Consider the following 12,789-nt stretch of genomic DNA (forward strand, 5'->3'; position numbering starts at 1 on the left):
GCAAAGGGAGAGGGAGAGAGAGAAGCTTAAGCAGGCTCCTCATTGCATGTGAAGCCCTATGTGGGCCTTGATCTCAAGACCCTGAGATTACGGTCTGAGTTGAAATCAAGAATCAGATGCTCAATGGACAAGCCACCCAGGTACCTCGATGGGATCACAGTCTCACTGGTCTTCTTGCTTCCCTCGTGCCCTCCAAATGGCAGCCAAGTCACATCTTCCCTCTCTTGTGCTTGAATCTTTCAGTGGCTTGCCACTGAATTCAGACTGTTGCTATGACTTGCCGAGTCCCACATGCCCTGGCTCTTCTTAATCTTGCTAACCTTGCTTCTTCTTCCAGGTGCTGCCACAGGGACTCACCTGTAGTCCTTGAATATGTTCACATCTGTCCCACTCAGGATCTTCGCTATTGCTGGCCCTCTGCTTGAACACATCTTTGCACTCTGCTCTACCTAGCTGATCTCTTCTCATGCTTCCAGTTTCAGCTTCGATGTCACCTGCTCAGAGAGCTCTTAAATCAGTCTTCTTTAGAACATGTCCCGCTCCCTGCTTTGGCTCCTTGATCTACTGTCTAATACCACACATGAACTTCCTGGGTAGCATTTATTGTCATTCACAATGGTCTTGTTTTTTTAATGTACTGATTGACCACTGGTCTCGTCAGCCCTAATGAAAGCTTCAGGAGGGAGCTCATCTACCTTGCCTTCCTAGTCTGTCTGAACAAAAGAATAAACAAGCAAATGTTGGGGGGAGGGTTACGAAAATGAAGCTACCACATAGAACACAACGTAGGAAATCTTGGCCATTTTTTAACTCTCTTCTCTTCACAGGATAGACTAGCGCTGCCGAAGAGTTGCAAGCCTGCTTCTTAAATATTCATTTCAATGTTCAACTCGTATTAGTCACCAAGGCCTGTTGATTCTTGCATCTAATTACTTCAGCACCGTGTCTTCCTCTCTTCTTGCAACACCAACTCCAACCATCCTGGTCCAGCCTCCCATGCCCCTTCCGTGGGTCACTGGGATGAGTTCCTAATTGCTCTCTCCATCAGTCTCCACACATCCTCTTCGTGATAGATGCGTCTTCTAATGTCACTTTTAACCTGTCACTTCGCTTTCCAACAACAGCAACAACAACAAAACCCCAAACCAACCCATGTTCTATCGTATTATAGCAGGTCTCAGGAATCACATTATATTCAACCGTATCCTTCCCAGCTGAATCGGTCAATAGTATTTCCCTCTACTCTTTAAACAATTCCTGTAGTCTATTTAAATACTTACTTTTCTATGCCCAAAATAAACCAAGTTCAGGTCATTCTTTGTGTTCTTGCTCAGCTCTGTCATGACTTGGAGGCCCTTTCCCCCTCCATTGATCTAAACCAAAACGTTTCCTTCAAAGCTATAGCTGAAATCCAACTTCTCTCATTAAACCTCCCCTCCTAGCTCCAGCCCACATGTACTTTCCTTTTTCTCAATTCCTAAACCATTGTTTAAACCACTGTTCCATATAACACTTGATTACACAAGACTTAGCTCTGTTATCCTCCAGTTATTTCACAAGTGTACATTTTCTCTCCCAAATTGGGTTGTAAGCAGGGGCTGCGTCCCTTCTAACCCGGCAGTGGCAGAAGTAGCACTGATCCAACAGGAGCCACTCATGCTGACTTACTGATTTACATGGTCCTGATGAGGAATCCCTTCGACTACAAACAACAATTTTAGATAACTTGCAATCCCCAAACAGAGCATAATGTTCTTGGCCCTAATCTGTCCCACACAAACTCCCAATACCTAGAGTGTTCCTTTTCCACCTTCATTCACCTGGGAAACTCCTAATTCTCTTCCAGGTCTCAACTGGGACAACATTTGCTAAGAAAAGGAAAGTACTGTCCCCTCCTTACCCATCCTCCTATCCCGGTATCTACCTAAAGTGTAGTTCCTATAGATTCCCATTAAATACTCTTAACCCATAGCATGTGGTACTCTATATTATAAATGACTATTCGTATGTGTGCAGCTTAGGGTCAAGTAATTTATTTATCTTTTATCTTGATAGTAGCAGAGTGACGGTGCTGTATTATTTGTTGAATAAATGAACAAACTAGCAAAAAAGCTGGCACTAAAATCTGTTGAAAGAGCTAAGAATATAGTATAATAGGTATCAATTTAGTGTTACATAATTTACAACAGGCCACACAGTTCATACCCTTGAATGTTTGTTATTAGTTCCGACTGTTAAGCATCCACTATGGGTCAAGCATGGGGATACAGAAAAGACTCAAACACATAAAATCCCTAACCTCACAGAACGTGCATCTCACTAGGTGAGGTGGGCAGGAGTACAGCGTTTGCTCTGAGGTAGCGAGCACAGAGATGCTCTCAGAAGAAGGCTTCTTTCTGCAAGGATGTTGACACTGAGACAGTGCCGCCTTGGACCAAAATGGTGGCAGTTTGAATGGTTGTGCGGTGGTTACATTATGGATGTACTTTAAAGTCAGAGCCAACAGAACTGATCGATAGACTGTAAATTAGGTCTGAGGGAATGACAACAGTCAAGGTTGGATTATAGTCTGTGCAACTGTGGAATGGAATTGTGCAGGGTTTGGAAGTGTATGATTTTGGAAAGAGTGTGCAGATATATAAAGAAAGTCTCTAAAATTAGGCCTTAAGTTTTAATAATCTGTTTCGTATAGTTGAATTTCCTTTGGACATAGTTCCCATGAACAGCAAGAGTCTCTGTGGCTTCTTAGACAAATTGATAATGCTGAATAGACAAATCTGGGACAGCAGCAGCTAACGCAGCTCTGGGAAGCCTCGCCTATACCACGCTCCCCATAAAAGCCACTGCAATTTTTCCTCCAAAACTGTCTCAAATTCTTCCTTTAAATGACTAATAGAATGCAGCTAGGGCTAGAGGTTACAATTTCCGAGATTGCTAAAAACCACTTCAAAGCTCACACGATTATGATCATGATGAAGATTAATAATTATACTTTGAATTCTACTGAATGGTGATTTGGATGTCAAATGGACACGTATGCAAGAAGGCAAAATTTTTGCCCTGTCCTAGACCATAATCTAGTCTAAGGTCAGAGGAGATGACCCTGACCTGGGAATAAAAGAACGTGGAGGAAATGTGGGTGACCTGGAATGACTTAATCCACCTAAAACTAAAGTCTGAGATAGAACAGGAGGTGATTTGGGCTGTCGGAAGCTACCTACACAACTGGAATAATCAGCTCTTATGCTTAATGGCTATAATTTGGGGTAAGGCTGGTAATAATGGTTTATTTTTTTCATGTGTGGAAGTATATGTCTGCAAAACTTACTGAATTTGGGATTCAAAAAATGAGACTGTTTACAAACACATGATGCAACCGTAAGTCGGTATAATGACTAAGTCTCTTGCAGAATAATTCAGCGGCGGTCATGAGAAGTTAGAACCTGGACTTTTGAGTTTTCATGGGGCAGAAGCAAACCATTCTCACTCAGTCTGTGAGGTTCCCCCCCCTTCTAGACTCTAAGTAGTTTATACAATAAACAGTTATTTCCATAGTAGAAATGGGCCAAGACGTCTAAGCTCCAAAGTTAACCTGTTATTATGGTTAGAAATCAAGGTTGCCATTCCTCCAGGTTTTCACAGCCACACCACTTTTGACCTAGCTGGTGGAAATGTAAGAGTAAATATAGTTCCTTGGCCTCTTCACAGAGGCAAAAATCAACATGTTCAGGTATTGATTTCACTGACACGTGACCAAGCACAAAGAGGCATTACAGTGGATTCAGGTAATTCCAGGACTCTACAAATGTTTCTCAAAGGAAAATTTTTTTTTATTAACATATAATGTATTATTAGCCCCAGGGGTACAGGTCTGTGAATCGCCAGGTTTACACACTTCACAGCACTCACCATAGCACATACTTTCCCCAGTGTCCATAACCCCACCACCCTCTCCCTCCCCAGTCAATCCTCAGTTTGTTCTGTGAGATTAAGAGTCTCTTATGGTTTGTCTCCCTTCAAAGGAAAATTTTAAGCAAGAGTTCATCCATATGCTGTCTGTGTCCTCTTATTTAGGAGTTGATATAAAGCACTGATTTGAAAACCTTATCTACTTCATAATTTATCAATGGCATCACATACGAAAATGAAAACTTTAAGAATCATAATTCACACTCCAAAATCAGACGCCAGGCCCATGAGAGGAAATCTCATCAAAAGCATATGTAGAAGGGAAGAATTCTTCTTCCACTTAAAATTCCTTCATAACTGAGATGAGTCATTTCCTTCCCTATCTTGAAAATTACGCTGTAAACCCACCTCCTTCCATGAAAAAAGACAGCTGTAACTCTTCCCAATCCCCACAGCATGGCAAACGTGATTTTCACTATGGGGTCTGTATTTATAGCCTGTGGATATTTCTTAGGCACTGAATGACTAACTACCAGAAGCAAAGTCATGTATATATACCCATTCTGTTTCCAAGAAGGCGCTGAGTGTATGCATTGTCAACCCAAAAAGAGACTGTGCTCCAACATGTGGTCCTTTTTACATGACAACAAACATGAATAGAAGGCAAACAGCAAGGGCTTAAATTTAAATTATTCTTGTAATCCTCATATTTCAGTGTCTATTTTTTTATACATTTGCGCTATTGCAAAAACAATGTATTTTTTTAAAACCCCTGAATTCATTATAATAGACAAGCATATAAGAACAGGAACAATCCTTTGAAATGTGAGTTAAAATCTGCAAATTGAAAAAGGTGATCTCAAATAAGAACTTCACGAAAAAAATGTCAAAACCGTACTTAAATCGTTTCTTTCTAGACTAAAAAAATCAAAGATGCAGGAAAATTTGAAACTACTTGCCCCCCACCAAACCATCATTTCAAGCCATTTCTTGACATTACTATCGATTAGTCAAATGACTCAAATGCTTTGCTCTGGGTTCACATGCATTTTAAACTTAACAGTATTCTGGTACAATAATTCATTCCCATCATTCCTTTGTTCAACATTTAAACCCTCTTTTCAAAATCAATTTACTAAAATCTAGCTTTCTACCTTCCATAGACCAATTTGACCAACTGTAAAAGAAAAATTCAAACATGAAGTTTAGCTCACAAGCTGCACCAAAATTAAAAAACAAAATAAGTTGTCTCCTACCTATAGTTGTTATAACAGTGCCAGCAAAGAAGAAGGAACTTCCCAAATCCCAGTGACTGATTTGATTGGAGGTGTTTCCTAAAGGTATAATCCCTGCATTTATTGCTGCCACTATTTGCTGCAAGTTTAAAAAGAAATTCATCAGTACACATGAATCACATGGAGGCATCAAACAGTGTATATTTCACCCCAGTTGACGAATTAGACAAAGAGAATCAAGTCTAAGGCTTGGTTTTCCAATTGAAGTATACAATATAGATTAAGGCTTTATACTAAAGAATGTAATAAGATAAATAAGAAAATGGTATGGATATCAAGTGAATGGATCTATATGGAACATATCATTTTGTATCATATTATATCATATTGTATCAATATGCATTTGTAGCTCATCCATTAACCTCTTCAGTGACTTATTTAAATTAACTACTAAATACAGCCATGATTTTTAGTAAGCACCCCAGAGTTAAAATATCTGATTGCAAAGTTACAAGTTAAATAATATATAATAGCTTCATCACAGAGCAAGTGTTTCCAAAGTGCTCATCATTTTGAATGTTAAACATATGCAGCCAAGCCTGGGTTGTGTATAAGTGTACAGTGTATTTATCAATAAGGTCCAACAAAACAGGCTAAGATAAGAAGCAAAGGCAAAAACAATTCACTATCACACTTCAGTTAGTCCATGTGTATCTAGATTTTTAGAATCTCTGCAGACTTTTTATAAGTTCTATGACAATAGAATTGTCATAGCATCACCAAAATACCACCAAAGATCCATAGATGACAATCACTCAGCAACATTCATATAGGGACACTCAGATCTGGAAGCCATCTTGAATAGTTCAGAAAGACAGAAAGACGACATTATAATCCCTTCAGTCATCAGATGTTGAGCAGAGGATGGGAATATCCAGAAGCACAAAACATAGAAGAGAATATGTTAGGAGAAAATTGTGTAGTAAAAGAGAGACATACAGATTGTAGGAAAAGATGTTTCTGCATATAGTTTCAGAAATCTTTATCATTTAATTTCCAGATTTTAAAATGGGAAGGAGCATCATCTGATAGGCAAGGAAATTGAAGACCAAGAAAGAGAAAGTGACTTGTTTAAGGTTAGACTACCGGTAAATGGACAAAAACCACACTGTGAAGATGGGGGCACTACCCCCAGGAAGTTACTGTCAGATGGAAAAGAGCATGTAATCCAGAATGGAAACACAATATAAAATTTCATTTGTCTGATTTGTTAACCCTATAAATCAAAACTTCAATAGTTCTGTGTAAAGTTAATTGAATGGTAATGCTTTTTAGAAAACTTTAACAGTAATATATTTACTGTAAAAAATTAAGAAAATACAGAAAGGCATATTCTCTATTTTTATTTAATATTTTTCTATGTGTAGTTTTTTTTGTCATTACCATATTAACTTAATCCCTGCCAGATATGTAGATGTATATGCTGTTTTAAAATTTCTTATTATGAAAAGTGCTGCTGCAAACATATTTAAGTATATTTTTTCATTTCTGAATATTTCATTGAGATTGCTTGAAATAAATTTGTCACATTAAATATTGTGAATATTTTAATACACATAATTTATAATATCAAGTAGCTATCCAGGAAGATTGTTACAATTTACAGTTACCTTTGCAATGATTTACAAATGCTTAGCTATGCTATTACCCCTAATACTAATATTTTATCTTTAGTGAAATAAGAATTGTTTACATTTATAAATCCTCTATTGTGAGTGAAGTTAAAAAAGCTTTACTGATTATACATTAAATGCATATAAATATAGATCTATGCACATATATGCACAGTGCACAATGAAGCTATGAAATACTTTAATAAAGATAAGGCAGGCCTCTCTATTCTTTTAAAAATGTTTTGTGTAGCTACTAATTTTTTTTTAAAGATTTTATTTCATTATTTGAGAGAGCATGAGAGGGGAGAAGGTCAGAGGGAGAAGCAGACTCCCCATGGAGCTGGGAGCCCGATGTGGGACTCGATCCTGCAACTCCAGGATCATGACCTGAGCCGAAGGCAGAGGCTTAACCAACTGAGCCACCCAGGTGCCCTACTAATCTATTATTCTTGCATAGACTTTAGAATCACTTAATTAAATTTTACAGAAACTTTCATTCCCACATGTTTAACATATTTTCATTATTTGGATATATATGAAACTCATAAATTAATTAAGGAAACTGAACATTATTTTAATAGTGAAACTTCCTATCACAGAACATGGTATGCATCTCCATTTATCGAGTCCCCTTTAATATCCTGAAATAGAGTACTTTTATATGCTTCCTGTAGGTCTATAAGGTTATTCTTAGGCATTCTGCTTTCTCGCTTTCTGAATTATAACTGGTTATTGCTGCTGTATACACAAATACACATTGCCCATTCTCTGCACTAGCAATGCTCAAATTCTATTTATCTCAAAACCACTTTGCAGTGTCAAAAATTACTGACAACATCAGGGGTCTTTTGTATATGTGAGTTATAACTATTGATATTTACTATATTTAGTAAAATTTCTAATTTTCAAAATTTTAATTTGTGTAAAAATAACAAGAAGGCCAGCAATGGCCACGGTTGCCAAACTGTGGAAAGAACCAAGATGCCCTTCAATGGACGAATGGATAAGGAAGATGTGGTCCATATACACTATGGAGTATTATGCCTCCATCAGAAAGGATGAATACCCAACTTTTGTAGCAACATGGATGGGACTGGAAGAGATTATGCTGAGTGAAATAAGTCAAGCAGAGGGAGTCAATTATCATATGGTTTCACTTATTTGTGGAGCATAACAAATAGCATGGAGGACCTGGGGAGTTAGGAAAAGGCATTTGGGGGAAATTGGAAGGGGAGGTGAACCATGAGAGACTATGGACTCTGAAAAACAATCTGAAGGGTTTGAAGAGGTGGGGGCGGGGTGGGAGGTTGGGGGAACCAGGTGGTGGGTATTAGAGAGGGCACGGACTGCATGGAGCACTGGGTGTGGTACAAAAACAATGAATACTGTTATGCTGAAAATAAAAAAAAAAAAAAACAAGAAGGCCATTATATGTTAATATAACCAAATTTTATGAAGACAATTGTTTTCCAAAATCAAAAAATATTTAGTGAGAAGAGAGGAACTGTTTTGTAGTTTTATAAATCTCTTCGATTTCCAGGGATGCCTGGGTGGCTCAGTTGGTTAAGCCTCTGCCTTCGGCTCAGGTCATGATCCTGGGGTCCTGGGATTGAGCCCCACGTTGGGCTCTCTGCTCAATAGGGAGCCTGCTTTTCCTTCTCCCTCTGCCTGCCACTCTGCCTATTTGTGATCTCTCTGTCAAATAAATAAATAAAATCTTAAAAAGAGATAAGGGGGATGACTGGGTGGCTCAGTCAGTTACATGTCTGTCTTTGGCTCACATCATGATCTTGGGGTTCTGGGATGGAGCCCCACTCCCATATCCGGCTCTGTGCTCAGTGGGGAGTCCACTTCTCTTTCTCCCTTTGCCTCCCCTCGTCCCCGCCTGCCCTATGCTCTCTGGCTCTCACTCTGTCAAGTAAATAAATAAAACCTTAAAAAAAAAATTCTTAAATTTCTGGATTAGTAGAAAACAGATTCGATTATATGCTTCTGCATTCAGCTTACTAGAAAGCACATCACATAGTTTCTGAAAAATGAGACAAGGGGAGTGGAAAGGCAAAATCATCTTAGTATTTTCAAGAAAATATCTTTGACCTCATCAGACCTCTGAGAATGTCTTAGAATAACATCTTGAGAACCGCTGCTGTATACTGAAATTTTTTGGTTTGATTTTGTTTTGTACCTGGAGAACCAAAGTAAGCAAGCTTATAGCTCTACAAATAATGTTTTTTTTACCTCTTCATCTTCCAAAAGTTATGTTCTATTACCTTTCATCCCTTATTACGTTGGTATTTCCAGAGCAATGTTAAATTTAAAAAAGGAAAGCAGACTTCTTTGTTTTTGTGTAGCATAAATTCCTCAATGTTTCAGTGTTTTATCATTAAATATACTGACTATTGGCAAGAAAATGGTATTTAATTAAATAATTACAAGAGCAAGCAAGTAAAAAGGACTGATAAGTGAAACTTGAATATCTAAAAATGTCTTTGGAAATATTTTCAGATAACAATAAACACAAGGGAGGTGTACATAAACATTGTAAGCACAGACTGGTAATCGCCAGCTTTGCAACTCACAGGAAAACTAATGCTGCCAGTAAAAATACCAAGGAGAAGGAGGGTGGATTTAGATACATTTAGATACACTGTAATTACATTACAAAAAAGTATATTTTTATACTTTTTAGACATTTCTTCAACATATTCATTTATTCAAAAATATTTATCAGTTGTTTACAATGCTAAGCAATGGGGAAACAACAGAGAAGTAAAAGAAAAAAAGGTGACATATTTTTAAAAGATTTATTTATTTTTCAGAGAGAGAGAGAGCACAAGCAGGGAGAGTAGCAGGCAGAGGGAGAAGCAGGCTCCACACTAAGCAAGTAGCCTGATGTGGGACTCGATCCCAGCACCTGGGATCATAACCTGAGCCGAAAGCACATGCTTAACCAACTGAGTGACCCAGGCATCCCAGGTGACATAGTTATAAATGAGAAAAGACAAGGCATGTCTTTAGAATCCACCTCATTAAATACAATTATTTTATTGATTAGAAGCAAGCTAATTTCTCTAGTAATTGACTTAAAACAGCCTACATGTTCAGCACAATTATTTTAGCCAGTTCTTTTGTTGTCAATAATGAGGTGCAACATTAGCCAGACACTTGGATAAAAACCATAAATTATTTAAGTGCAAAAGAAGCAAATGTAGACTTAGAAAAAGTAAAGTCTGGTAATGTGTGGGTTGTAAATAGTTATCACAGAGCTGTGATGATTGCAACAGAGGCTTGAGAAGTAACTGGGAATATGTCAAGTCACTATGAGAATGAGTCTACCACGAGGCTCTTTATTTGGAATATTTTTGTGAATTTATTTTATATTTTTGTACAAGATCTCTTGGTCAACATCCGCAGGAAACTGGTTGCCCTTGGCAAGTGTACTCATAGATCTAAAAGTCTTGAATTTCAACATCAGTTCAGCCTGTCAAAGCACTTAACAAATACCTTCATTAGAACTGTTCCTGTATGTGCCATATTAGGTGACTAAAGTAACAATCACTTCATCAATAATAAAAATAATAAAATAACAAATAATAAAATAATAAATAAAATAAAAATAATAAATAATAAAATAAAAATTCATTTTTCCATGAAAGGTAACTTCTGTAAACCATCAAGTCATGTTGACAACTTACAAATAAGTAAAATTGGTTAGAGTAAAGGAAATTTGGGTCCTATGCATCAAATCCTAACAAAGGATTCCTTGAAGTGTTGATTAAAAAGGGCTTCCCAACTTAAAATCTACAGTAGAAAGAGGATAAGATAATCTTGGCTGGATTCACGTTTAATTTTGATCTTTAATAGACAGATAGTCACGGAATGTGCATCAAGAAAACGAAGTTGAATACATGGTCCTAGTCAGGGTATGAGTTGAAATTTCACAAATAGGGCTCTAAGAACTCTGTACTCACTGAGATGATAAAGGTAATTACTCAGAAAAGTAATGATGAAAAATGTGAGTTTCCATGACAGTGATGTCTTTAGAACAGAAGTTCACAGAGTTCTACTGTGATTTTGTGCATTCCTGAATTGTAAGAAGTTGTCTCCCTGTCATTTAGCATTTTGGAACTATATTCAGCTCTGACACCAAACACTAATAAGACACACTTATTTGCAATTGTATGAGACTAGCCTTGGAGCACAAGGCAATCACTGGCAATCATGAAAATGTTTCCGTGAGTCCAATGCCTAGGAACAACTTTTTCAAGTGTTATAAAGTACTTGACCAGCTATTGTGTCATTGAAGGAAAATGTGATGAAAATTAAATAATCCCAGGGAAGACCTGAAGAATATATTGTTTTAAAAATAGGTTATATCCTGGATTTTAAAATACAGGTGATACCATAAGTTCTAATCTCGCTTTTTCTCCCATTTACTCTGAGGCTCAGATGTTCAAATTCAACAAAACAATACAGAATGTTCCGAATGCCTTCCACAAATTCCTCCTTTGCTCATACCATAATCATGATTTGACTAAAATATATTTTCATACCTATAATCCTAAAAGCAAATTCACACTAATAATTTGAAAGTTTTAAGTGATGTAAAAATTCTAAACTACAGGTATTACTCTCTGAGTTACACCAGTGATGTATGCATAACTGGTCCAATGACAACTTTTTTTTTCAAATTTATTTATTTATTAAGTAATCTCCACACCCAACATGGGGTTGGAACTCACAACCGTGAGATTAAAGTCACATGTTCTTCTGTCTGAGCCAGCCAGGTGCCCTGTGGCAACTTCTTTTAACTTGGTATTTAAGATTGATCTCATTTTTTTCTCATTTGGAATGAACGCTATTTCCAATAAATTGATATAATGGCCAAGTCCAGTTATAATTACACTGACATCTATATTATCACACAGTTGCTTAAAGAAGAATATAAATATTATCTTGCCAAATTTCTGTAAGAAATGATTATCCATCTTTTTTTTTTTTTTGGCCATTATTTCCTTGTGGGGGAACCATTCTCATCCTGAAAGGAACCTAGTCTTTAGGAAAAGAATAAAATCACACATTCACAATAACACATCTGAACACTTGAAATTTGTAAGCAAGATTATTTTAAAATGCATAATGAGAAAAGCAAAACAATAAATGATGTTCTCATTGCCAAAGAACTTTGTGAGAAGATATACTGGTAGGTATTATTACTATTTATTATTACGCCAGAAAAATAATCATCACCCATCAATTATATGCAGTAATATAGGAGTACTATTGCCAAACACTATCATTATTCATCTCATTCTTAACCGTCTAGTTATATATGTCAACACCATGATCACCTAATGTCAGAAGATCTGAACTGCTTTGAAAGGCCCTGCTCATAAAACCAGAGATGATCTCAAAATGGCCTTTACTCTTACAGGCTCATAATTCACAAACTGCATGGTGGAGCCTACGGCACCTTGACTGGCGTATCTGAATCAATAAGGAGTCACATTTGTTTATCCATTTCCTGAGTGTTCTTTTTTTGACTTTATTGGCCACATCTGTCTGAAATGTTATTTACAGACATCATTTGCTCAAGAAGCTTCACCTCTAATGTCAGTCACATGTAGTAGTCTTAATCACTGGTGCTGTTTCTTCGACATATCAAATTAGGTTCAACAGAGAAGTAGCATTATAGAGCTGTATTTTAAATTTCCATAGGAAGGTAGCCCATGGTACATCTTCATACCCATGGGCCAAATGCCCAGAGACCCAACTGATCTTCTTCACTGTTTGGTCCTTTCACGGTATTCTGGAAACTAAAGTAATGACCTTGGCTTTCTTGTATGAGATAATATTTTGATCAGAGTACCACTTGGGAACACAGACAATCCAACAAGGGAAGAAACAACTTCTTGAAAACCACACTGTATTAGCATAATGTTCCAGAGGACTATTCCAAGGGCAGCTCTCTG

At 37.2% G+C, this 12,789-nt stretch overlaps 1 protein-coding gene across 5 annotated transcripts in view; it reads right to left on the reverse strand.

The window, feature by feature from the left end:
- The window catches only part of KCNK2 (potassium two pore domain channel subfamily K member 2), a 218,985-nt gene that overhangs the window by 101,652 nt on the left and 104,544 nt on the right, over positions 1–12,789 (reverse strand). For all 5 annotated transcript variants that reach the window (XM_032862738.1, XM_032862739.1, XM_032862741.1 and 2 more), the window contains exon 3: positions 5,166–5,283. In XM_032862738.1, the coding sequence (XP_032718629.1) occupies positions 5,166–5,283 (118 nt within the window). The remainder of the gene's footprint in view (positions 1–5,165; positions 5,284–12,789) is intronic.

The sequence above is a fragment of the Lontra canadensis genome, unplaced genomic scaffold (assembly GCF_010015895.1).
Source record: "Lontra canadensis isolate GAN:19392208 unplaced genomic scaffold, GSC_riverotter_1.0 scaffold24, whole genome shotgun sequence".
Taxonomy (NCBI): Eukaryota; Metazoa; Chordata; class Mammalia; order Carnivora; family Mustelidae; genus Lontra; species Lontra canadensis.